This window comes from Eublepharis macularius, chromosome 3 (assembly GCF_028583425.1).
Source record: "Eublepharis macularius isolate TG4126 chromosome 3, MPM_Emac_v1.0, whole genome shotgun sequence".
Lineage (NCBI taxonomy): Eukaryota > Metazoa > Chordata > Lepidosauria > Squamata > Eublepharidae > Eublepharis > Eublepharis macularius.
The window spans coordinates 40,920,262-40,948,228 of NC_072792.1; the positions used below are offsets into that span (position 1 = coordinate 40,920,262).

At 41.2% G+C, this 27,967-nt stretch overlaps 1 protein-coding gene across 2 annotated transcripts in view; it reads right to left on the reverse strand.

The window, feature by feature from the left end:
* The window catches only part of FGF14 (fibroblast growth factor 14), a 155,043-nt gene that overhangs the window by 4,101 nt on the left and 122,975 nt on the right, over positions 1 to 27,967 (reverse strand). For both annotated transcript variants that reach the window (XM_054973962.1, XM_054973963.1), the window contains exon 4: positions 5,207 to 5,405. In XM_054973962.1, the coding sequence (XP_054829937.1) occupies positions 5,207 to 5,405 (199 nt within the window). The remainder of the gene's footprint in view (positions 1 to 5,206; positions 5,406 to 27,967) is intronic.

A 27,967-nucleotide genomic window follows, 5' to 3' on the forward strand; every position in this document is an offset into this window, starting at 1 on the left:
CCAGGGCCTGACTTGGATAACCCAGGTAATTCCAAGCTCATCAGGCCTTGGTTAGTAACCAGATGGGATACCTCCAAGGAAGACAAGGGCCACTATGTAAAGGCAGGCAATGACAAATCAACTCTATTAATCTCTTGCCTTGAAAACTCCAAGGGTCACCATAAGCCAGTTATGACCTGATGGCACTTTCCACCATCAAGAAGAACCAGAGAAAAAGAGTGAAGAGGGGATGAGGCAAGCCAAAGAGTAGAAGTGGGAGGGGAGAGGACCTCCAAGTATACGAGGCCAGGAACTATGTCAGGAAGAAGTAAGATGCCAACTACCTGTTACAGCACACTCATGTCTTGGTCACTATTGCAAGGACACTGGAGTGGATGAAGAAATGCGATACTTGCCCAGCCATCACACTCCGCCGCAGCTGCCTGATATGTCTTTCTAGGCTATTTATATCGGAAATATCTGTTCAAAGTCTTGCAAAGAGGTCTTTGTTTGCCCTGGTATGTGGGGTCCTCCACCAGGAGATGCCAAGAGAATGAATCTGAGACCACTGAGCAATGAACCTTCCCTGTTTCAAAGTGACAGTCCTCTTTTCCCTGGTTCCATTGGAGTAGCAGTGCAAGCAATGAATGTTAAGTGTCTTCACTTATTCTGGAATCAAGCCTAGTTTTGAGATCCCTTCATCTGGTCCTAGACTGAAGCACCGACCTAAAGAATCAAGGTTCTTTTGATTTCATCAATACAGCACTCAAAAATGCCACAGCAGCTCTCTGGCTCCTGTTTTATTTATAGTCACTTCTTCACATTTTAAAATCAGAAATCAGTCACTATTTTCTCCCTAGGAATGTTGTTCTACCAAATGGGACAAGGATGATACCTTTTATTGTCAGTGTCAGGACCCAAACTGATAATGGGATGCTGATGAAACTCAATTAAGGATGCCTTAATGCCTGCCCTTAATTTGTTTTACTCCTGCTAAAGGCTGACAACAAATAAAAGCATCTCAATTACCATTTATTTTTTATTAGTAAACCACAGAAGTCCATGTCTACAAGTAATTCTTGCGAATGTTCTATAACGTAAAAAACAGAATGAGACTGGACAGGATTCCCTTTTTTTTAAAAAAAAAAAAATCACAATAAAATAGACACCGTCCAGGAGACGGTAACTATGTAAAATGCTATTCATTTAAATGCCGATTACATTCAATCACATGCAATGGTTGGATCCAGCCAGCTTTTCTGCTGTTGAAAGTAGGTGGAAGGATCTCTTTTAACCATCCAAAAGGACTATACCGGGGTTCATGAGACCTGCATGGACAAAAGGCATATGGGATGGAAACCATAATAAGGAGAAGAACAAGGAAGCTTGAGCAAAAAAGGTGACTTGGTCCAACCTGCTGAACTGAATTCAACATGTCCAGTTATTTTTTAAAAAAATATATCTTTAGTATTATTTCTGTCTATGAGTACTAAAATTCACCTACTTTTAATGGAAATTTTGGAGCATATAAAATTAAAACCATAATGAATGGAAAAATTGATTAAGCCAGCGTGATGGAGAAATGCATTTGGAAAAAGACTAAGCACCTTAAAAGGGACAGTCTGCTGGTAATATAGGTATATGTTTTAAGGTATACCAAAGCGTATATTCAGTTCCTTATATGGACTGTTTATCTAGCTATTTGTTTAAGAAGCAAATGGCAACCAGAAACAACTGCAGACTGGCTTTTTTAAGTACATCCTGATACACTAGCTGTCTACAAAACTGATCCCTAAATGCCCTGACAGCAGATAGATCTGAGGTCAGAAAACTGACAAGGCACTCTCAGGAACTTGTCACAAATTCATTGTTTCTCATAGCTAATTCATATCCTGCCAAGTGATAACCAGATTATATCCAGGGGAGTAGCTGCACTAATTTCTTGTAGGAAAAATAAACAGGAGTCTTATGACACATTAAAGACTAATAAGGTATGTTTTTTCAAGCATAGTTATAAGACTATTCTAACCTATACCAAAGTTAAACAGCACACACTGAGCAAGAACATCTTGATAGGAGATCACACTTCTCCTGGTCCAATCACACTAGGAGACCATCTTAAAAGCTAACTTCCCCATTGGCTAGGTCTAAATTTGCCTCCAAGCCTCAAGTCTAATTAGTAAAAGGATTCAAATGAACAATCTGCCAACAAACAGGGTCATCTTTGAAAAGACAGGCTTTTTGTTTATGGAGAGGTGGTCACACTTTGACCATCCTAGGGAATTGCTGTCCATATTTCCTATATAAATTTAGGTAGAATACTTAGTATACTTTAATATAATTTTAACTTGAAGCCCCTGAGAACTAATACCAATACCATCCCATTAGAACATCCCTCTCCACCTTTTCTTTGGAAATTGCCTGCTTTCTTGATGCCTTATATTTATATTTTATCAATACATACATATATCCAATTATCAACATGGCCTCCTCTAGGCAGACAAGTCATATCTTTCTACAAACCTAAGAAAAGCCCAAGTTTGCAGAAAAATCTGATATCTTAAAAAAAAGGGGGGGAGGTAGTAAAAACCCGCCAACATGATAAAAGGAGCAGCAGTAGCTAGGCACCTTCAACAGTATCACCAGCTTTCAAGCCTTGGTTTGTATTAATAAAAGGGGGGGGGGGGACAAGGTCCTTTCCGGAGCTATTTTGGCCTTTGAGAGAAAACTCATCGGAGCTCGGCCCACCATCTCAATTGACTTGCATAATTCACCTAGGCCTGGTTGGTTGCTACTGTTCAACAGCAGCCACCCCACAAAAGTCAGTGTGGTATAGTGATTAGCTTTTCAAATCCAGGTTTGAATCACCACTCCGTCATGGAAGCTTGCTAGGTGACCTTGGGCCAGTCACTGTCTCTCAGCCTTACCTAACTCACAGGGTTGTTGTGAGGATAAAATGGAAAAGAGGCAAATGATGTAAGCTGGGAAACCACTGGGGAGAAAAGTGGAGTATAAATGAAGTAAATAAATAATAAATATAGCTGAAGACTAGGAGAGCAGATCAAAGGTAGGTTGATGGTTGGGTGGGAAGGAGAAAAGGAAACAGGAAAAATTGAGGAAATGGGGCTGCAAGATGGAGAGAAATAGTGAGGGGAGGGGATATGGTGAAAGTAAGGTGCTCCCTGCAAGTCCTTACAGATTCCCCACTGTGCAACTCAGCTCAGCTAGCAGAAGGAAGGAGGGAAAGCTGAAGATGGAAGGGGGAGAAAAAGGTAGGTTGGCTGGTGGGAGGGAAGGAAAGCAGGAAGCAGGGAAAAGGGAGAGGCTATGGGGGCTTTCAGGAAAGGGAAAAAGGAAGCAGTGAGGGAGGTAAAATGAGATGCCCCTTGCAGGTCCTTGTGGATTTCTCGCTTTCTGTATCTGTCTGTACTGAAATTCTGAGAAACACTGATAACAATGAATGGAAAAGAAATATTGAAAGAGGATAGGCAATCCTATTTTTAAGAAAAGGCATGAAGAATAATCCAGACAAAGATATGACAAGATAATAACATGCAGCCTCACTGAAATCAAACTGCTCAATGTCTACTTTTAATGTATCTGGACTGTACCCAGCATGAGGTATCAGTTTATTTCTTGAGCAGCTAAATCCTCCACAGTAGCTGGTAGGCCAGTCTATCATAGTCTAAAGGCACATCTCTATGGAAGATGCAGTTCAGCTCAAACCATTTTTAAGTTAAAGATCACACAACTCCCAAAGAAAGAACATTGGAAACTGAAGTTATGTGAAGGGGTTGGAGGTCTGCAAACAAAAACACTCAGCACTTTCCAAGACGATAATTCCCAAAGAGGAAACCATGACTAGTGTCAAACCGGCTTAAATGTTTGATGTGGATTAAGAGTAACACCCAAGGAGCTTTCAGAAGGTGAAGCCAAGAGCTTGCTGTTGAAATCTAACTTGTGCTGAGTTACATCTCCTCCTGGGCCCCTTACATTCTTTGCCACAACTCTTTTGCCCACTGTGCTTTTGTACAAATTTATGTTGGCATCAGCAGAACCTTATATGAGGCAAATATGATCCATATCCAATAACATGGTTTTGATGATACTGCAAACATTTATACTGCATTTTAACAAAAAGAATATGATAAATCCAGCCCTGACAAACCAACTATTTATGGGATAGGTTATACAAAAACTTTCAGGAAAAGCCAGGTAACAATAGTATAATGAGCCTAAATATTGAAACTGAAGGACAGAATTCAATTACTCTTAGGGAAACTGACATTTGGATTTCACATAGTGAGATCGCCTCCTGGATATTTTATTTAAAAAACTATCAGGCCTGGGATTTTGCTGTGCTGGATTCTGAACTGGATTTTGTATACACAGACAGTTTGAGATTAATGAGCACTAAACCTCAGCAGCTCTGTCAATAAGTTCTTGATTTAACTTTGACTGACCGTTTGCTTTCTCAAGTGGAATGCCTAGACTTCATGTTTAGCAGTCGTAAGTCATTTTAAAAAGTAAGGTCATCTGCTGTAATCCACATGCCATCCTATGAAGCAACTAGCAGCTAGAGGGATAGCAATTTAGAATGGGACATCAGCATATGAGAAAGGGTTAAATGCCAGGAGTGGCTGCATCGCTTTCCCAATCAAGTTAGCATATCCTAATCCCATAGTTTAAAAAAAAAAAACCAAGAAGCTGGGAAATAACACACAGAAAAAAAAACTAATGAGACCACAAGCTGATTGATAATAAAGGAGTAAGTATTGTAGGTGAAAAACTAATATGCCTATAATGTTTCTCTACAGTTTTTGCTCTGTAGACTGTTGTGAAGGCCATTCTTGGCTCTTTGTAGTTGTCTTTTTGTTATGTTTTACTTTCTCTCTTGTGCCCTATCTTTTAACTTATCCACAATAAAAAAAATTAAAAGGGAAATAACACATAACACATGAAGCTGCCTTACTGGTCTACTAAGGTCAGTCTTGTCTACTCTGACTGGCAGCAGCTCTCTGGGGTCTCAGGAGGAGGTCTTTCACATCACCTACTGCCTAATCTTATTAAAATGGATATGCTGGGGATTGAACCTGGGACCTTCTGCATGCTAAGCAGATGTTCTACCCCTGAACCACAGCCCCTCCCCAATCAATATTGGGATCTCCCAATATAAAGTTCAGTTTAGGCTCTTGGTCTCTATGGCTCTGCCACAGAAATCTCTTACCTTCCAATGGCTTCGGTAGAAAATGAGCTGCTGGTTTTGTCTTCTTCACTCTGTTCCCTTTCATGACTTGCCCTTCTTTATTAAGCCCCAGGAACCAGGCCCTCCCTGACTCTTGTTGCCTGTAGAGCATCGACGAGTAGATTACATAATAGTTTTCAAAAACAGACTCCTTAAATTTGCATTCTGGTGTAAAAAGTTCCTACGAAAGAAAGAGAAGATATCAGAAGAAGATAATCCCAAGAAGACTTTGGAAGGGTGGGTTATTGTTATGTTTGGTTTGGAACCCATATAGCATTTAAGCCTGAGAAATTTAAAAAAAAAAAGCTCAGTTCAAATTTCCAGTTTTGTTATTGGGCATCCTTGACTTTGTCTGACTCTTATGTATTTGGCACATCTGTAAAATAAGGGAAAGACTCAACCTTGGATCCTAGTTCTGTGCACTCCAGAGTGTGCTTCCTCTTCTGCTAAAACTTCCATTTGAGTGAGGGCCTATTAACAATAATTGTTTCATGGAAGAGGAAGTATGCTAGAGACTATCCAGCATGCTTGGAACTCATTCACAGGATCCAAACCATAGTTTTAAAATGCAAAACATGGAGGAGAAAACTCTTTAATGAATGTTGTACAGCCCGGAAAATCCACAACAGCCAATGTTGTAGGACGTTAACCACAGCTGTTTTAAGGTAGATTTATAACAGATAAAGGTTTGAACCACATAGTCAAAAATACTGGAACAGAAACGGCATTGGTCTTTTGTCATCTGTGTACTTGTCTCATTCTTGAAGGCTACAAAGGAATAAAGATGACCTTCCATGTAATTGATCACTGAAAGCTATTTGCACTTTAGAGATTTAAAGTGCTACACAGAAGCGTATAAAGCTGCATACAAATAGATAGATACATAGATGCATAGATAAATAGAAGAGTAAGATTCAAGTCCAGTGTACCTTAGAGATCAACTAAGGTACGACCAGACTCAAATCTTGTTCAGATCAACATGGCTGGCTACCCACCTGAAACTATCTAGATAAATAGAGACATGCATACAGGATTGTATAGGTAACAACAACAACAACAGCAGCAGCAGCAGCAGCAGAAGCAGCAGCAACAACAACAAAACTTTTAAAAGGTTACTGCCAACTTGGTTGAGCAATTCCTGCAGCTAAAAGGAATACTTTACAACTTCAGTTCCCTGTCTTGGTCAATTGCATCTGGCTGTTCAGCAACTACCTATTAGAAGAAATGCACTTGGTGCAAAGTAGAACCTTCTGTAATGGCACCGCCACAAGCATCAAAAGTTAAAATCTCTCTTCGTATCCTCAACATACAATTAACTGTATTTTAAGACAGCAATCTAATTCAATTAAATAATTATTGTTACAAATGGTTGGCTGCCCTTTGACTAGTAATAAGAGAATCTGGGATCATTAAAAATAACCTACAATTCATGTTAAAACCCTTTAAAGATACTGAAAAAGCTGAAGATGTTAATTCCACTCTAGATAAGTACATTCTCTGGCGTCTCTCACTGAGAACTGCTGCTTTCTCCAAAACAAACATAAATGGGAAGTTGGCCAAGAAAGATGTGCTAATAATGTTGATTTTCAAGATGGCAGTTTGTCATTATGGTTTTGCAGCCATTTCTTTCAACAGTTATTTTAGGGAGTATCAAAGAATGCTGGATTGTGTTCTGTATTGGATAATGTTAGCAGAGTAGGCAGAGAAGTGGGGGGTGTAGAAGCTTGCATTGCTGGGTGTGCATGGGAGAGAGAAACAAACTTACACTCAGAACCCTGGTTAAGCTTTAGAAAAAAAATAAAGAGTTCTTTATTGTGTGAACATACATGATAGGAAAGGTGAGAGATAGATCCCTATCTAGCTTTCTAGTCTAAGGAAGCTGATGGATGGCAAGATTGGAGGTCTTGCATCCATGGTGCAAGAAGGAAAGGAAAGATGGAAAGTATAACCAAGAAAGGAAGATGAGGGGTCATGAAGAAGAAGACCCTAAGAACAGCATTCTACACATCAAAGGACAGTGCCAGGGCAGTAAAGAGTGAAGTGTAAACAGATCCCAGACCTCTCTATTTTACTAACTCCTTGGTTTGTCCTCTTCTGAAACCAGAGTAAGAGACAGCATTAGTCCTCCTTTTCTTACAGATAAAGTCTCAGTGTTGTATCCTGATGTCTCTTCCTTGCCACATCCTTTGAAGAATACTCATCTTCTTTGGAGGGAATATAGTTACATGCCACCACTGTTCACTTGGGTATGGGCCTACTTAATTAATATAAGAACATATAATGCTACACATTTTAGATACTGCAAAGGCAAATTAAGCGGGTTGCTGCACTGAAGTGCACTTGAGTGACATGGTGTAGCGCAAGCACTGAAGTAAATGTTTCACTGCTCCTGGCTCATGGAACATTTTGTTAAAGCAAGTTACAAAGTCATGGCATATATTTCACAGTCAGGTAAGGGGAAAGGAAAGATAACATCTATTTAATTTATTTGTCTACTTATTTGGTGTAGTGGTTAAGAGCGCAGGACTCTAATCTGGAGAGCCGGGTTTGATTCCCCACTCCTCCACTTGAAGCCAGCTGGGTAACCTTGGGCTAGTCACGGCTCTCTGGAGCTCTCTCAGCTCCACCCACCTCACAGGGTGTTTTGTTGTGACATACTTTGTAAACAGCTCTGAGTGGGCATTAAGTTGTCCTGAAGGGCGGTATATAAATCAAATGTTGTTGTTGTTGTTATTATTATTTGCAAAAAACCATGAGTCACAATATAGTTTAAAGAAGTTCATGAAAATAAGCGAATTAGAACTGATGAACCACTAAGTCTCTGGGGTCATTTTTTATATTTTTAAACCTTATTAGTCATTTTCAGTATGCTGATACAGTCCATTGAACTGTAATTTTTCATTTAACATGCATATTTAACAATATGGATATGTCCAACCAAAGTTAAGCAGTTTAAATTTTACTGATTTCAATGGAAACTATTTAAGCTTATGCCTAACTCTGCATCTGAAATCAATGAGGCTTCAGTGTTCTTAATTTTAGGTGGATCATGGCATGAACACACATACATAAATGAACCAGTCCAATAATAATTTAATTCAGGGGTGTCTTAGTAAAAACAAAATGAAAAGTTTGTGTTGTTCGTGCTTGTTCAAGCTACAACAGATTTCATAATTAGCTCTTTGTTTTTGTACTGAATGATTCTTCCTCTCTTTGTATAGTGAACAGAATGCCACAGCTCCATATACACAGGTTGAGAAGAATCCAGTCCGGCTTCTAGATGCAGGATTTTTACACCAGGATTTCTGGGCGTGAACCTGTGTTACCTAGCAGATAGACAGATGCTTTGATAGAAAAGAGCAGGAGAAGAAGTCAAATTAGGTGAGCTAACCAATCTCTTTCTATCAGGGCCTCTCAGAGAGAGGTCCAATAGTACTGCTTTTATGGGTGAGCTTTATACTACGGAGATCCCCTTCTGCATATCCAGAGCTGTGAGGTGCATATGTAGGAGGGGAAGAATTATGCAAATGGCACAGTTTTTAGTGAAGTTAGGAGAAATTTGAACTTCAAATGAGTAAATGAATCTGGACACTTCCATGATATTTTGGTCTCATCTGTGCTCTCCCTTAAACTAGTCAGAGTCTTCAAACGATATTGATCCTCCCCCTGCTTCTACTATCCCACGGAATCTCCTTAGAATCATTAATTGACTTATGTACTTTTTATTAAAGTGAAAAATATTAAAGCCAACAAGATGACACGTGAAAAAACTAGATGTTTACAAAGTCAACTGAAAAAAATGATGCAGACCGAGAAACTCATATATTGAACTCCCTTCTGGACCCACAATTCTAGCTCAAACTGAGGATTTCTGGTTGTCATGTACTTAAAAAAAAACCTTAATAGAGCCTAATTGTTCCCTCTGTGTGTGATAGACATTTTTTTGTTGTTATTGAAATCAATATTTTGCAGTTTGTGGTTTTCTCTTTAAGCCACGTGGAGTCCTAAAAATGTAATAGATGAAAACTGGAAGTGCACACAGGCTCCCATGTCCCTAATGAATGGCCTGGCATGCTGCTCATGCCATTGTGACAAGATCTGGTCAGGGTACAGCTGCCAGGATGAGGTCGGGAAATGAGTAAGGGTCAACCTAGATGAAAAGGTTTTCAAAGAGTTGGGTCTGGGTTACCCAACTTGGGTGCCCTGTAGCCCCACAGCAGTTTTGAGGAATAGTTGTTAAAAAATAAAAGAGAGCCCAAACGATCTCAGAAGGCCTCCATGGGCGGAGGAGGTTTTTCTCTTCTGCCCAGTCTGCTTACCTTTCACATAAAAGTTCACTAAACTCTCAATTTAGATTTCTACTAAACAAAAACTTATTACGATCAACAGACATTATTCTGCAAGAATATCGGAATAAAGAATATCTTATGGTTGTGAAGTTGCATGTTGTTGTAACGTACTGACGTTTGGGAAAATGTCTTTTAAGATGGATTGTCCATAGCCAAGTATCCACAGACTGCAATTAAGGGACGTTCTAAGTGCTGCCACTATCATTATAAAAGTGTGTCAAATCACTCAGTTCATTCCAATGGTGCCAACCCATTTTCCATGGTAGTTGCTAAGACAGACAGCTCAGGCTCCCTCATAGACTAGACACTTGCCTACTGGAATTTCTGACTCCTTGCCTTTACCCCTGCATATTATACCACAAATTGTCTTCTAAATTCCCTTCATTTTTCAAAGCCATTCACTGTGCAGTGAGAATTTTTTTTTAAATCTAAAATTCTCTTAAACACACAGAACTTGTTTATTGCAACTTGGTTGACCTTGCACAGATATTCAGCATAGACCAGGTATCACAGCTACCAACAAAAAAATTCTCCATCATGCACATATGTCTGATTGTCACACATGACAATGTGCAAAAGTTGGCCATAATTTCCTTCACTAACATAATTTCTGTTTAGTGGTCGAGAGTACACTCAAGTCAGAGTTGACTTATGGTGACCTCTGGTGGGGGTTTTCATGGCAAGAGCCTAACAGAGGTGGTTTGCGGAAATCTGTAATATTTCAAGCAACCCGATTAACCAGATAACAGATATTTCTGAGCTGATTAAAAAGAATGAGTCAAATTTTAAAATAGCAATCACATCTGAGATAGTACATAGTATATAATATCAATTTATGAAAGTATTACACTGTACAATATTATGGATTATTATTTGTTTTATTAATATGAAATCCAGTTACTTCAATGGATAAATTAACCTGAATTTGATCATAGCCAGACATCTCTTTTCTTCGGTTACAACAGAAAATAAAATCAATAGGCCTCTGTGTGAAAAACCACAGAATATACCCAGGAAACTGATAAACTTTACTCAGTGAAGACGTGTCAGACAAATTAACATTGTCTCTATTACTAAGACAAATCACTTGATACAAATACAGTTTACATACACCAAAAGCACTGATCTTCATAAACTGACTACAGTTTAGTTAAATCAGAATGTTTGGATGTAATCCGATTTACAGTCTAATATACAACTCAGTTAAAATGAAGGACTTTGACATAAGCCGATTTTATCCCATTCAGATCTACTAGGCTAAACCAGCTTATAGCCTAGCAATTTAGCTTAACCGGGCACGGGACCAAGTTTTTGTTAGCAGTAGAGTAAATGGTAGAAAATAAGTTTAATTTTAACAACTAGTTTGTGAATTGGACTGCATTTTAATTTAGTATGCTGCAAATTGGCTTAGTTTACAATTAGAGATGGGCACGAACAGAAAAAAACCCACGAACATGATGTTCGTTGTCATCCACGAACAGGGACTCATGAACAACCACGAACATGGCCCTGTTCACGAACATGTTCATGGTTGGCTGTTCATGGGGGCCAGCAGGCTCTCCTCCAGCCATCATCCAAGTCAAGATCCCTACTGCACCACTCCCAGAAACCTGACCTGAGCAGGCACCAGGAAAGGTACCAATAATAAATAATAGCTTGGCCCCAAAGCCTGGCAGCAGCCCTGGAGCTTGAAGGGGTAGATCCCTACCGCACCACTCCCAAAAAACTTACCTGAACAGGCAGCAGGAAAGGTACCAATAATAAATAATAGCTTGGCCCAGAGCCTGGCAGCAGCCCTGGAACTTGAAGGGGTAGATCCCTATCCTACCACACACAAAGAAAATTCAAGCTCCAATGCACTCTCTCTATCAAAATGCTAACAGCAACTCTCTCCCTCTCCACAGTCTGCAAACTAAGCCAGAGCTGGGAGCCCCCCTCCCCCTTGCTTTTTGCTCCCTTGTAACAAATTTGGAGCTCCATACTTGAAAGGAAGACCTGCCTATCAAGCTAAATTGGGTTTAGATTGAGGTTTCCAGGGCAACAGCAGGAATTCAGACAGAGTTCAAACAATCCCTGCCTAAGTTGCCAAGGGAATTGATTGCAGGTGCCAGACTGTCTGGCTTGACGAACAGCAATGAACAGCAACGAACGAGGCTTGCAACGACCACCCGTTTGTTTAGAATGGGGCCTCACGAACAGCTTGTTTGCGAACAGCAGATTGGGTTGTTCGTGGCTTTTTTTTGTTCGAGTTGCTGTTCGTGCCCATCTCTATTTAGAATACAACATATAATAATTGGGAAGTATAATTCTATTGAAACCAATGAGTTTGAGAATTGGAGGATGGGCACTGGAATATACCCAAATTTTTTTTTGGGGGGGGGAACTCATGTAACATTAGCAGTTATGAGTCAGTCCTGGGATAACCAAAAACACTCCCAAGATAAAAAGATGAAGACACCACCAAACACTCCTCCCTTCTTCCCTCCCTGTTCCTGCTGTATCTGGATGTGTGTGTGTGTATGTGTATGAAAGGGGGGAGGCAATAGCTAAAATAGTCTCAATTTTTACCCCATCCCAAAGTCTGAAATAAAATTCCAAAACCACAAGCAGAGTCCCAAAAGTTCATGATAATAAGAAGCATGTCTTCCCTGAAATCCAGATCCAAAATTAATAGATTTTTAGGGGCAGTGCACACTACTGAAAACCACTCTGGACATTACAACAAATTCGCCCTCTGAAGCTGCCATTTTCTGCAGGTGAATTGCTCTCTATAGACTGGAGATCAATTGGAATTCTGGGAGAACTCCAGGTAGGGATCTGAAGTTCCCCGGTGGGGGCGGGGGATCCCCCAGCTCCTACCCTCGCCACCACTCACCTGGCCTGTGGGGGGGGAAGGCAGGGGAAAAGGCCTCCTGAGCATGCTCCCAGGGCAGCTCGATGACATCACTCTGAGGAGCGACATTATTGGGCTGCCCCAGGAGCGCTCCTGTGCTTGGTAGGAGGCCAATTTGGGCCCAAATGGATGTCCAAAAAGGTGGCGACCTGGCAACCTCCAGGCCCTGCCTGGAGGGTGGCAATGCTTACAAAAAGGTGAGGCAGAGAATAAAAAAGATGCTCCAGGGCATGATAGAAAAGCCCTGAAGCCTGCAATTTGCAGATTTCTTAAAAGGGAGACAAGGAGGTGGTGTTCCCCTGGTCCAAATCAGATTTCATTATGTCCCAGAAGAACTCCTAAGATAAAGAAACCTTAATGGAATCTCTCCATTTGAAAATATAAAAATCTCCAGTTCATCGGACCACCACCACCACCACCCCGCCCCAAAACTATCCACAGCACACAAGTTCCTGGTTAACTGATGGTTTTTATATTCTCAGAGACTCTATTTTTGCTTCCTCATCCCAAGGTTCTGGGGCACCTGGCACCCAGCACCTGAGTCTGCACACGTCCTGCTCCATATTTTAAGAAAGCTACAAACTGAAGCTTTGGGGGTCTTCCAACATACCTTGAAACAACTTTTCTCCCCCTTCCCCTGCCCCTCATTTCTTTTTGTACTTAGTTCTGGGAAACATGAAGGATTCCACCTCTATTTGATGATACTTTTGGTCAGACCTAATAAAAAGGTATTAACGTACTGTTGTTTCTGGAAATACTTTATTTGCCACCAAATATTACTTCCACCCTAAGTGACTTCTACCAAAGTGAACTTAGCACCAGGTTCTTGGCAGAACTTAGAATAAGGAAAGAAAAGCCCTCTTATTTTACTCAAGCTCTCACTGATCCTTCTGATAAGCTATATTATGAAAAAAAACAGGAGGAAAATGAAGTGCCCTCTTCACCCCCTGGCCACTGCATATATTTATATAAGCTGCAGGAAATGGGGGAGGTTTAAAAAAAATTAGAGATTTTAAATGCCAGTGAACCAGGCTAAAACACTGACAAACACCCAGAAGTCTGAACATGCACTCAAGAATGGACTTGAGCATTGTGCAATTTCTGCTTAACAAAATGATAGCGATATGTCTTCCATCTTTTCCCCTGCTTGAAATGTTACGCCCACAGACTTCTTCATTCACAGAACATCTACACTACAGGAACAAATTACCTGCTAATGATATATGTGCCAGAGACAGCAGCTGGTTCAATAAATGAAAGAGATAATGGCCTTTCTAGAAGACTTCAACCTTTACAGCTTGGTGAACAATCACACAGCTATGTATAATTGTTAATGTTTTTCTCTACATCACTCTATTAGCCTAGTAGTTAGACAGTTTTTGAAAGGATGCTTTCTTCAGAAATACTTGTGAATTACATTCAATGGAGTAAAGTTCTGCTGGCTTCTTGTACTTTGAGAATATCTATGTGCGTATCTATACAAATGTAGTACAAATATACACAGAAAGACAAAGATCAGCTTTTTTTAACACAGAAATTATACATGCCCATTTCAAAATGTAACCAATCAACTACTCTTTGAAGCAGACATACAAAACTATTTAATCATATTTTGGCTACATATTGTATTCAAGGGTGTACTTTTTGCGTGTGTGATGACACACTCTTGTCACACAAATTACTTGGACTCCCATTTTGGAAATGAGAAATTTCCTAATAAATCTGAGGCCCTTCCAAGCATATTACTTCTGTGGATGCCCAGCACAGTGACAAATTGGCATGCTGGTAGAGTTGTCAACTCTAGCTTGAGAAATTTATGGAGATTTTAGGGTAGAGACAGGAAAGTGTGGGGCTTGGGGACGAGAGGGAGCTCAGAGGGTATGTGATGCCCTCAGGGCATATGGATACATGCCACCCTCCAAAGCTGCCATTTTCTCTAGAAGAACTGATGTTTGTAGCCAGGAGATCAACTGAAATTCCAGGAGAACTCCAGGACCCACTGGAGGTTGGCAGGCCTATCTATGGACACCTACCACCTAAAGCTCAAGTATGCTTATCCTTACATCAATTACTTTTAATTCAAAAAAGTGCAAAATCAGCACAGTGGGAACTCCACAGCAGTAGATCCAAACATCTATGGTAACGTTCTATGGGATACTTTTTTCTCTTCAGGTTTCTTGCCACCATTGCCGAGAAAATCACTGTCCTAACATACCCAGCTCAAAGCATGGATAACCCAAGACACATACTGAAACTCCAAATTTTCAAGCTGGATTGCAGGCCAGGTTTTGCTACTTCATCCACAATATTATCTCTGTCAGTTGCTATTGGCATTACAAATCCATAAAGCCAGCCTGATGTGAAGCTTTCTTCTAGGCTTGATTCACAGCACAAGTCACTAATGTCTTAGAGAGGTTGCAGACTTTGTGGAGAACATGTTCTGCAGGCAAACATCCCATGCTCAACAGTTGTGATTGCACAAGATCACATAACAGTATAATACTAATTATTAATAATAACATTCGATTTATATACCGCCCTTCAGGACAACTTAATGCTCACTCAGAGAGGTTTACAAAGTATTTTATTATTATCCCCACAACAAAAATCACCCTGTAAGGTGAGTGGGACTAAGAGAGATCCTAGAAGCTGTGACTAGCCCAAGGTCACCCAGCTGGCTTCAAGCGGAGGAGTGGGGAATCACACCTGGCTCTCCAGATTACAGTCCCACACTCTTCTTAACCACTACACCAACAACTCTGCTGGTTCAGACTAGCGGTCCATCAAGTCCAACATCCTGTTCTATGCAGCAGCCAGCCAACTGCCCTGGAGAGCAAATAAATAGAGTATAGCAGCCAAGGCCTTCCCCTGATGCTGCCTACTAGTGCTGGTGTTTAGAGGTTGGCTGCTTTTGAATGTAGATGTTCCCATGAGTCACCATGACTAGTAGCCATTGATGGATCTATCCTCCATGATTCTGCTTGGCTCTCTTTTAAAGCCATCTATGCGTGTAGTCATCACTATGCCCACAATTTAATTATTCCATGAGTAAAGAAGTATTTGTTGTTCCTGTCCTAAACCTACTGCTTATCAACTTCATTGGGTTAACCCCAAGTTCTAGAATTATGGAGAGGAAGAAAAAGCACTCTCTTTTCACTTTCTCCATCTGCATAATTTTATAAAACTGTCATATCCCCCTTAAGATGCCCTTTTCTAGACTGAGAATTCCCAGGGTCTTGAACCTTTCATCATAGGAAAGCTGCTCCAATCCCTTAATCACCTTTGTTGCCCTTTTCTATACTTTTTCCAGCGGTACAATATCCTTTTTGAGATACATTGACCAGAACTGTACACAGTATTCCAAATGAGACTACACTATAGATCTACACAGGAACATTATATGTTCTGTTTTCAGTTCCATTCCTAATTGTCCTCAGCATGGAATTTGTCTTTTTTTTTTTACCACTGTCATACACTCAGTCAACATTTTCATTATACTTTCTCCTACAGTCTCAATATCTCTATCAGTCTCAGTCTCAACCAGTTTAGACCCCATCAACATATATTTAAAGTATGGAGAGGGTTTTTTTTGTCCTGTGTGCATCACCTCACACTTACCAATACTGAACTTCATTTGTCCCACTGTTGCCCAGTTATTCAATTTAGAGGGATCCTCCTGTCGCTCTTCACAATCTGCCTTAGTTTCACCATCCTGAATAATTTGGTATCATCTGTAAACTTGGCCACTACACTACGCACCCCTATTTTTAAATCATTTATAAACAAATCAAATTGCACTGATCCCAATTCTGATTCATACAGGATCCCACTGCTTACATCCCTTGTGAGAACTGTCCATTTATTCCTACTCTCTTTTTCCTATCATTTAACTAATTTTTAATCCATAAAAGCACCCATCCTCTTACATCAGGACTGCTTGGTTTACTCAGGATTTTTTGGTGAGGTACCTTGTGAAAAGCCTTTTGGAACTCCAAGTATATAATGTCTACAAGGTTACATTTATCCCCATGCTTATTAATGTTCACAAAGAACTCTAAAAATTTGCTGAGGCAGAACTTCCCTTCACAGAAGCCACACTGATTTCCCTTCAGCAAGCTTTCTTGCTCAATGTATTTAAGAATTGTATTTTAAATAAAAGTTTCCAATAATTAACCTGGAACACATGTTAAGCTAACAGGCCTATAATTCCCTGGATCCCCTCTGGCCCCCTTCTTAAAGATCAGTGTGGCATCTAACATGGAGGCTGATTTTAGCAACAAGTTACATATATGGGTTAGTTGATGAACAATTTCACATTTGAGTTCCTCAAGATCCCTTGGGTGTATGTCATCTGGATCTGGAGACTTATCATCACTCATGACCCACTCCTCAGGTCTCCTCACCTCACAGCCATCTGACTCGACTGGCCGCTGAAGAGCTTTATGGCTGTGCAGTAAGTATTGTGGTGGAATTTCATTTCCTTCTTCCTTCTGGCTGCTTTTGTATTTATACAGTTTGTGAAATTGATTCCCCCTCAGGGTCATGGTCAAGGAATTAAATGACATAAGGCGGGGAGCCTATAATAATAACATAATAATAACATTCTATTTATATACCACCCTTCAGGACAACTTAACACCCACTCAGAGCGGTTTACAAAGTATGTTATTATTATTCCCACAACAAAACACCCTGTGAGGTGGGTGGGGCTGAGAGAGCTCCTAGAAACTGTGACTGACCCAAGGTCACCCAGCTGGCTGGGTGGAGGAGAGGAGAGGGGAATCAAACCCGGTTCTCCAGATTAGAGTCCTGCGCTCTTAATCACTACACCAAACTGGCTATGACTTCCATAAGGCTGTGCAAAAACTCACACAAAGGAGATAACACTGATAACATGGAGCTCAGCTAGACAAACACCATAGGATAAGATTCTATAAACAAAAACTGTTATTTTTAAAAAATAACTGACTGGTTTACTCATGCTTTATTTAAACAGCTGGCTGTGGAGCTGGTCTTTGGGGAGAGAAATTAGGGCTCCCATCATGCATGAGGGAAATGCTGCTGATTGCACTGTACTGTTTGAACATGTGGAAAGTAACCCATTACAAATAGTCAAATGGCTTGATAAAAATGAGTTCTTTGTTCACAACTGGTGAGGGGGACATAAGCTGAATCAGCAGGTGGATGTGAACTTGAAAGGACAGTCAAACACAAATGTTAAAATAACAGGTTGAGATCATAAAGGCCACAACTGTATTCGAAATCATCAAGAAGTCACAGTTTTCAGAGAGTATGAAATGTGCTATATGTACAAAAGTATGTGCCATCAAGTCACAAACGACTTATGGTGAACCCAGCAAGAAGGTTTTAAGGCAAGTGAGGAGCAGAGGTGGTTTGCCATTGCCTTCATCTGCAGAGTCTTCCTTGGTGGTCTCTGATCCAAGTACTAAACCTGCTTAGCTTCCAAAAACTGATTGGATTGGGCTACACCATGTCACCTTCCATCCTATTAAACAGCAGACAGATTAAATTAACTTGAATCTGAGATACTTGAAAATAAGTTAGGGTGTATGAGTAGAGTTCTGATTTTGGTTCCTCCAATGAACCAATCTGGACTTATTCAAGGGGAATGAACTCCAGTCATCCAGGGCCGGATCTAGGGTTCCCAGCGCCCGGGACAACCCAAGTCTGGCCGCTCTCGGCACTGCATGATGACATCACTTTGTTGCTGGCAGCTGGGAGGCTGCCTGTGCCACTCACCTGCCCCACTGAGGGGGCGGCCGGGTTGCCGTGCGCTCCCTGTCCTGTGGGGCAGGTGAATGGTGCAGGTGGATGCTCAGCTGCCCGCGCTGCTGCTGGTGCACTCCCGGCAGCTGCGCCCAGCGCCCCCTCTTTGGCAGCGCCGGGGGCAGACTACCCCCCTGCCCCCCTCAATCCGGCCCTGTAGTCATCCACACTATACAAGTGAACAACTTCACTGAGCAATGGGTATTTTGCTGGTGTCATCTAGCCACAGCCATAACCAGCCTGCAGCTCCTTACAGCACTACGTATTCCAAGGTATAGGATCTAGCTGCTTTTTCCTATGCATGAACAATGCAGCCAAAGGGGCTTCTGCATCAGGTCTACAGCATTGGCTGTTAACGAGTTTATGTGATTACATTTACAGACCATGCTGTGCTATGTGTGTGTGTGTGTGGTGCCCTCAAGTCAGAGTTGACTTATGTCAACACCTGGTGGGGTTTTAATGGCAAGAAATGATCAGAGGTGGCTTGCCACTGCCTGGCTGTGCAACCCTGGTCTTCGTTGGAGGTCTCCCATCCAATTACTAACCAAGGCAGACCCTGCTTGGCTTCTGAAATCTGATGAGATCAGACTCACCTGAGCTATCCAGGTCAGGGCATGCTGAGCTATAAGGAAGCCATAATTAAGTCCTTTACGTCACCAAGAGGCTGGACACAGTGAAATACCTTTGTGCATGGAGTGTTAGTGTGCATCACAAACATACCAAATACAAACGATGAATTCGCTGTGGATTTTGACTAAGCTGAAGCTGATGCTTCTCAGAGCCAAATTACTCACTTACAGATTTAGTTTTGAAGCTTCCCCCCCCCCCCCCGCTCCTGATTGATTAGCAGGTATCATTAGACATATGAATTGCTCCATCTAATCAGATGATAAAAGATTATTCATGTGATGAGCTTATAATTTGAATAAATTCTGAGTGGCATCATCAAATGCTAATTAAATTCTAGACTTTCTTTTTTATAATTGGTATCAGGGGAGTATGTTATACATAATTTTGAGCCGAAATGGAAAAAAATCCTCCCATGATCCTCTTCTCACACACATTTAATTGCATCGTGACAATTAAGGTACAATCACCCCAATTCACATATGGTGCTGGTACCAGGAGACCTTCACTCTTACGCAAGGAGTGACTGGAAGACAGTGGTGTTTTGATGCCACCTTTGGCTGAAAAGTGCCTGATGCAATGGTGTTTTTAGCTATCTGCTGTCACATTCTATCCAGCACGCTGAGACTGTTTACTTTAATTTGAAAAGCAGAAGACTGAAGGCAACATAGTTTCTGCTTACTTTGTTTTCCACTTAAGTCTACAAACAAGGTGTACCGTACTGATGATTTTCAGTATGGATTCCATATTGGCAATTTATTCAGTATTAAAATTGGTACCAATCGGCACTGAATGCGGAGAGGGGCTGGGGCTCAGTGGAAGAGCATCTGCTTGCTATGCAGAAGGTCCCAGGTTCAATTGCTGGCACCTCCAGCTAAAAAGATCAGGTGGTGGGTAAAAAAAAGACAACAGCCTGAGAGACCCTGGAGAGCCACTGCCAGTCTGAGTAGGCAAGGCTGACTGTGATGGACCAAGGGTCTGATTCAGTATAAGGCAGCTTCATGTGAAGTGCCTACACAATATTGGTGCTTCCCACTCTGGAATTTGATTTTTTTTTTTAAAAGCTAGGATTGAAAACTAAAAGTCTCCTTACACAAGACATCTTAAAGCGAAACTATGCTTTAAACTACACTTTCCAGCTAACATTGCCTTACCTCATCTGCACAGTACCACAAGTAACACAGTGGGTATAGTGCAATGTGGGCTTTACCTCTGTGTACTTGATCTTTCCCACCCAGTTACTATCCCCATTGTCTTTCCTTCTTTGACCTTTTAAAGTAAAACAGGAAAGGTGTTGTGCTACTCTATCCAGGACAAAGCAGTATGAATTTGACTTAACCAATCACACAAAATTAAGCTAGATAAAACAGACACAAAGAAACATCTTTTAAAATAAAAAAATACCCCATACTAGGTAAGGTAAAGGTAGTCCCCTGTGCAAGCACCGAGTCATTACTGACCCATGGGGGACGTTGCATCACAACGTTTTCTTGGCAGACTTTTTACGGGGTGGTTTGCCATTGCCTTCCCCAGTCATCTACACTTTACCCCCAGGAAACTGGGTACTCATTTTACCAACCTCAGAAGGATGGAAGGCTGAGTCAACCTTGAGCTGGGTACCTGAACCTGGCTTCCGCCAGGATCCAACTCCGGTCGTGAGCTGAGCTTGGACTGCAGTACTGCAGCTTACCACTCTGCGCCACGGGGCTACCTACCCCATACTAAAGTACCTCATATTGCCTTACATGTCCTAACGAGTATAAAGACTTCATCTACTGTCAGAAATAGCTGTATTTGTGATACACCCACTAAGGCCAGCTTCTCTCATTACACAGTGCCATGAGATCTCTTACAGTACAGCTCCTTCCCACACCACCAAAGTTATGCAAGAATCCCCAGGATGCATGGCATGTCCTTCCTCCCCTGAATACAGGACAATGCTGGCATGGGCTGTGCTGTAGTATGGGCTCCTCTCACATAGCTTGGAGCTTTTTGTGTTACTTCAATGAGAGGGGAAGGAACTGAGCTGCATTAACTCCCAGAGCACCGGCAACATGTGAGAAATGGGTAAAAGAACACCACCAATGAACAAACACAGAACTGTGGTACTGAAGCTGTTAACAGAGTTCTATTTGGGGGTATTGCTGCTATTCATCTGAATGTTCTAACAAATTGTAGGCCAGAGGTAAAATTACAGCTCAGCACCAAATGGGGGAAAAGGAGGTATAAAACTTATCTATGGCACAGCAGAGCACTCAAATAAACAGTTGGGGAAGTTAGCACAAACTCAGTCACCCCTTCGTTTTTTTACCTGAACCCACGACATATGGAAATTTTTGAAGAACAAAATGGTTGATATGGGTGTAATAAAAGATTTCCTAAAATAAAGTGAATGATGACTCAAATATATCAATACAGATATAGGTGTATAGGTTTCACCATCATCAATATTGATCTGACAAGTTTCCTAATTTCCAAAAACTACTGCTATATTGTACTGCCTACTGGATCTAGGTTTGCTCATATACTTATCTTTAGACAAGTAGAAAAATAAAACAATACACTATTTCTATTTATTAACTTGTATTGAAAATAAATAGAAATAATGCATTGTCTTATTTTCCTAATTGTGTAAAGATAAGTATATGAGCAAACCTAGATCCAACTTGTACACAATTTTTCCATTATTTAAAAAATGTCCCTAAATTGGAAATGTAAAAAGTATTTTAAATCACTATGGTAGATAAGGCAAGAATATCACTTTGCATTTATGCAGCATATCTCAAGTGTTTAAAATGATTTCACCATACATTGCCTCAGTAATCCTACAACAAATTTACAAGTTAGACCTGTATTATAATCCCCATGGAGCAGATGAGACTTGATGCTGTGGAAACAAGGATTTCTGGCCTCGCTGTTTACATCACTAGCTATTATGCTATACCAGCTTTCTATTCATCTTTAGAACTAAAAATATATCCTGGATTAATTTCCCCCTCTATTCAAAATTAAAAAACCCTTGTGGGTTATTTCACTCAAATGTACAGCAAACTGTTATAAGGTCAATGAGGTTAAATATCCTTTTCTGTGTGAGACTGGGAAGATGGTGAGCATGACCAACAAATTTTAACATAATTGTAAAATTAATTTAGTATTTGTTTTGTAAATAACACAAGAAACAATATATTTGCTTCTCCATGTTACATCCTGGTAGATTGATTCCCAGGGACATTAATAAAGAATTATGGGAGTGAAATATGCAGCTCTAAAGGTGTTTTTTTAATCCAAATGCTAACCACATGGATGAAGAAATCACAACTAACAGTGCAATAAAAAGCAGAATTATACCTTTCTAAGTACTTTGAAATCAATAGACTTAGAAGGGTGTAACTCTTATTAGGATTGCATCATAAAAGATCAATAAAGCGTTTTATAAATATCAGGAGAGTGGGCCTAACTCAAAGTTATTTTACAATGGGTGATTAACTACACACAAAAATCCAGGACTGTAAGTAGTCTCTCTCTGTTGTAGGTCTTTGTTTCAAAATCAGTACGGCATACCAGTTGGGAGTTCCCAAATGGTGCCATTTTAATTCTACTACAGTTAATTGCAAATGTCAGATTTCCTTAGAGCACATCTGCTGCAGCCAGTTTTCTTTCCCCCTCCCTGTCATTTTTCTCTCAGACACCCTGAGGAACAGTTTCTTTCCAGAGTGACCTACATTATTGCAGGCTTGCTACCACAGCTGCAGGGAGCATCTTTCAAGGTAGTGTCAACTGTCAGACAAATATCGAACCACCAGTCCCTGGCTGTTAACTTTTCAAGAGATGGGTTTTGGAACCCTCCAATCTGGTACAAAAAAGGAACCAAGACCAAGATACTTAGGAAAAGAGACAATTCCTTTTGTCCATTAAAATAGTTGAAATACATATATAGGATTCCTCTTTTTAAAAGCCATCATTTCTGTTGTGCTCAAAGCTACATGCCTAAGTAGTAGCAGATGTCTGATAGGTACTCAAGCTACCTGCAGAACAGAAGGTAGTGGTAATGAAATCTGTTTATATTTGACTAGCAATTTATACAGCAATCATAATTCATAGTACTTATATAATAATTATTCTAAAGGCTCAGAACATACATTATCTCAGTCATTCTTAGACCAAGTATGACACAGCACTCTTATCCAATATTTGATCAGGGGAGGGGGAGAACTGCAGCAGAGAGATAGCAGTTTCTATTCATGCCCAAGCTCAGGTCTGAACTAGGCACTTGCTCTCAATCATTTTGCCACACAAATTCTTGAAGGAGTGACCTTCTTTCAGTGATTTCCAGCATGGCACCCATGGGCACAATAGTACCTGTTGATGGATTTCTTAGCTCTCATTCGCTTCTTCTCAATCCACATTTCCTCAAAGTGAAAAGCTGATTGTGGCTTTCCTCTGTCTCACTGGAGCAGGAGGTGCCTTAGAGGAGCCAAGGAGGCATCATCTTTGGGACTGTGTGGTACACTCATTTAAGAACAGCTGCTTCCATCATAGAAGGACGCTTGGCTTATAGCCTCTCAACATTTTATGATTGACCTCAGTACCAAATGGCAGCCGTTTGGGGACTGGCCACGGTGGCAGACATTTTGTGGTGGTGCCCACTTCCCATTCTCAAATTCTAAAAACTGCTCACAGGTTCAACAATATTAGGTTAAGAGGTGTGGTCTTTTATATTTTAGGTTTTCCATCCCCTTGTGGATCCAATCTTGCTGTCTGAAAATCATGTTGACATATTAGCCAAGAGTATCTTCCATCAGCTGCATGTGATTTGTCAGCTGTCTTCTTTCTTAGACTCAATTGCTGAGGCCATGCTGATCCATGCTCTTGTAACATCCTAGTTAGATTATTCTAATGATCTCTGTGTTGGGCTGCCCTTGAAAACAAAAACTGCAGCTGGTTCAGAATATGGAAGCCTGATTATTGTTAGTTTCTAGCCATTGAGAACAAATCTTGCCCACCTTAAAATAGCTAGATTGGCTGTCAATTTGTTTCTGAGTCCAATCCAAGGTGCTGGTTATGAACTTTAAAGCCCTTGTAATATCAGTACAAATTAGTAGCGTGCCTCTGGTGATAAGCTTTGAGGCAAGTGCTGAAAGCACATCAGGGCTTGCAGCTTTATCAACTTTGGTGGGTTCCAGCAACTGTAGTAGAACCCAATCTGGGGGATGGGGGGGGGAGTATGGGGCATGTAGAGGGGAACTTACCTCATGCATGCATGCGTCACATGTGCATACACTCTGGAGCTCTTCCTTGTCGCCCTGGGAATGACATCATACCCTGCATAACAAGGAAGAGCTCCAGAGTGTGCAGGATCTGCCAGCCAGATAAGTTATGGCAAGGGGCAGAGGCTGGGAGTGGGGGATCCCCTGCTCCCACTGGGGGACTGATAACCCTAAACTGTAGATAAATGTAGTTAATAGTAACAAGAACTTTAATGATGTAAGCAAACAGGGAAGTTTCAACTGAGAAAGGGCAGGGAATAAATGAGTTACTAGGAATTAGATTTTAACTAGGCCTTTTGTGCTTGCTGGTAAGAAGTTGGAATGCACTGGTTGCAGGCCCTTCTTCCCAGGGCTCTTTGAACTAGGGTTACCAAGGTCAAGTTGGGGCCTGGAGGTCTCCCAGAATTACAACTGATCTTTGGGCTACAAAGATCAGCTCCTCTGGAAGAAATAGTTGCTTCAGAGGCATCACATGCCCATTGAGTTACCGCATTGCTCCGACTCCATCCTCCTCATGCACTGCCTCCAAATCACCAGAAATTGCACAAGCTGGACTTGGCAATCCTACTCCTTTCATAGTCAATAAACAAAGCCATTACCTTGAGCTTCAGTCTGATAGTAAGATTCCAAGAATTAGTTTCCTCTAGCTTCTTCTATCCCCATCAGTATCCTTCCAGCACTCATGGGCTGGTTCCAGAGTGTAGCTCTCACTTAGATCTCTTGTTTCACTTTTCCCTCCCTTTCTTTCCCCTTTCTTTTCTCCCCTTAATAAAAGGCAACTTGCTAGCTCAGAGTCAGGGGTATTGGGAGATGTTGTCCCTCAGAAATTCCATTATGCCCTTAATGTCCTAGGACTCGTATATCTAAAGGACTGTTTCATCACAGAAAAGAGGACAAGAAAAGGAATGAATGAATGAATGAGGCCCCGTGCGTCAACTATTTCTTCAGGCTACCAACTGGCTGTCCCCCAACTTAAGGTGGCCCACTTAGAATCAGCTGGAGGCCAATTTTTTTTTAGGGTTGCTAGCTTCAAGTTGGGAAATTCCTGGAGATTTGGGGAGTGGAATCTCAAGAAGGCAGGGTTCAGGGAGGGGAGGGGTCTCAGCAGGGTATAATTCCATAGAGTTCACCCTCCAAAGCAGAAATTTACTCCATGGGGACTGATCTATGCAGCCTGGAAATCAATTGCAATTCCAGGAGATCTCCAGCTATCACCTGGAGATTGGCAACTGTATTTTCTTTTGCATTTAGGATTGCCAACCCTATGAACCTTGGGGGAGGGAAATCTCATTCACTGCTGACCCCCTCACTTCCTCCTTGCTCCAGCTTTCTCCACCCCTCTATCTGTTCACTCATTCATCCACTTGGTCTGCCTTCCCTCTCTCTGATCGATCTTCTCTCTTTCCCCGTCTACCTGCTGTTCCCTCCCACTTGTTTCTCCCTCTGCTCACCCCTCCACCTACCCTCCTGCATCATGGGGGGAGGGAAAAACAGGCAGGTGCGAGAGGCACACCTGAGCTGCCTGTAGCTTTCCCACCACATCTTTGCAAGGCGTTTTGGTCTGCTGTGTGTGTTATGTGCTGTCAAGTCACCTCCGACCTATGGTGACCCTATAAAAGAAAGACCTCCAAACCATCCTATCATTAACAGACCTGCCCAGATCCCACAAACTGGAGGGCATGGCTTCTTTTATTGAGTCAAGGCATCTCATTTGGGGTCTTCCTCTTTTCTTACTGCCTTCCACTTTTCCTAGCATTATTGACTTTTCCAGAGAATCTTACCTTCTCATAATGTGACCAAAGTATGGTTGTTGTGGGTTTTCCGGGCTGTATTGCCGTGGTCTTGGCATTGTAGTTCCTGACGTTTCGCCAGCAGCTGTGGCTGGCATCTTCAGAGGTGTAGCACCAAAAGACAGAGATCTCTCAGTGTCACAGTGTGGAAAAGATGTTGGCAGGTCATTTGTATCTACTCAGGAGGGGTGGGGTTGAGCTGAGTCATCCTGTAAGAGTTTCCCAGGGTGTGGAATGCTAATGGTGGGAGGCTTCACTGTATCCTGAGGAGGTTCTTTTGCATATGGATTGGTGCTTGATGTGCTAATCTTCTCTGCAGGGCTATTGTCGAGTATAGAGTGTTTTGTTAGCCTGGTGTTTTTCAGAACTGGAAACCATGCTCTGTTCATTCTTAAGGTTTCTTCTTTCCTGTTGAAGTTTTGCTTATGCTTGTGCTTGTGCACAGGGAAGCCATTGAACTTCACAAGCCGTGAAAGCCTTCGAGAATACATTGACCAAAGTATGATAGTCTCAGTTTGGTTAATTTAGCTTCTAGGGAGAATTCAGGCTTGATTTGATTTAGTACCCACTTCTTTGATTTTTTGGCCATCCATGGTATCTGCTAAATTCTCCTCCAGCACGACATTGCAACTGAATCAATTTTCTTCCTGTGAGCTTTCTTTACCGTCCAACTTTCACATCACTACATAGTAATGGAGAGTACCATAGTTTGGATTATCTTGCTCTCCTGATAGACATCTTTATCTTTAAGGATCTTTTCTAGTTCTCTCACAGCTGCTCTTCCAAGTCTCAATCTTCTTCGGATTTCTTCATTGCAGTCTCCCTTTTGGTTGATGATTGAGTCCCCGCCACGAAGACTAACGCTGCAGTCCTAAAGACGTTTCCTGGTAGTGAGCCCCATTGAATAACATGGGACTTGCTGCTGAATAAAAAGGATTAGTCTGCTATGGCAACCTAATATGCCGTATGAACTCTCACTCTCTCTTTTTGCTATGTCTGTGCATGTACAAACAAAACTTCCATCTTGGGGGGTGGCACACAATTTTATTTTTTAAACAATTAGCATTTTTGTGCAATGTTGGGGTTTCCTCTGGGTTTACAGAATCTTTTTTCCTATCCTTGGCATGCCCCATTTCGTGGCCTTTGGGATCTGTATAACAGTTATTCCTGACCATTAGATATAAGGATCTCTAACTTGGTGTGTTGTCATTTCTGAAACTGACCAACTAGCAATTTAGAAATAGTAGAATTGAACGATACAAATTTGAGAGGGTTTGCAAACATATCATTAACTAACCAGAGTAGATTATTGCAAGCTTAAATCACAATAAATTGTTGATCTAATTAGTATTAAATGGGTATATCAAAATTAAGTGGTAACAGGCCACCGACATATACTGCAAAGAAGGATCTGGTATTTACTAATAACCATTAATAGCAGTGAAAAGGGTTAATTACAAAAATGTATCATATATTATCTAAACAGGACATTAAGAATAAACAGGAATCTAGCGGCACGTCGCAGACTAATGCTACGATCCTAAAGACGCTTTCCTGGGAGTGAGTTCCATTGAATAATATGACTTCTGAATAGACCTGCTTAGGATTGCTCCCTATTGTAACACAGTTAACACGGCTATCCTTTTGGAATTAAATGGGACAGGACATTTAAACTGTTTTTAAAAATGGGGGAAATAACATACATATGGTTATTCCTGAGCCAATATGGAACTAGATCTGGAATTATTTGTTTAGAAAATCTATTATCTGCATGTTGGTGGTGTGGACCCTCATGAGCTTAAGAATGAGCTGCCAGTGTTATGCTAGAATCTCAAACAGCAAATGAGTTTTGGACTGCATTTTCAGCACTGAAGATGCTGTGGCTCAGCAGTCGTCTATCAGCTTGGCACGCAGCAGGTCCCAGGGTCAATCCCTGATATCACCAGCTAAAAGGATTAGATGGTAGGTGGTGTGAAAGCCCTGAGACCCTGGAGAGCCACTGCCAATCTGAGTGGACAATACTGATCTTG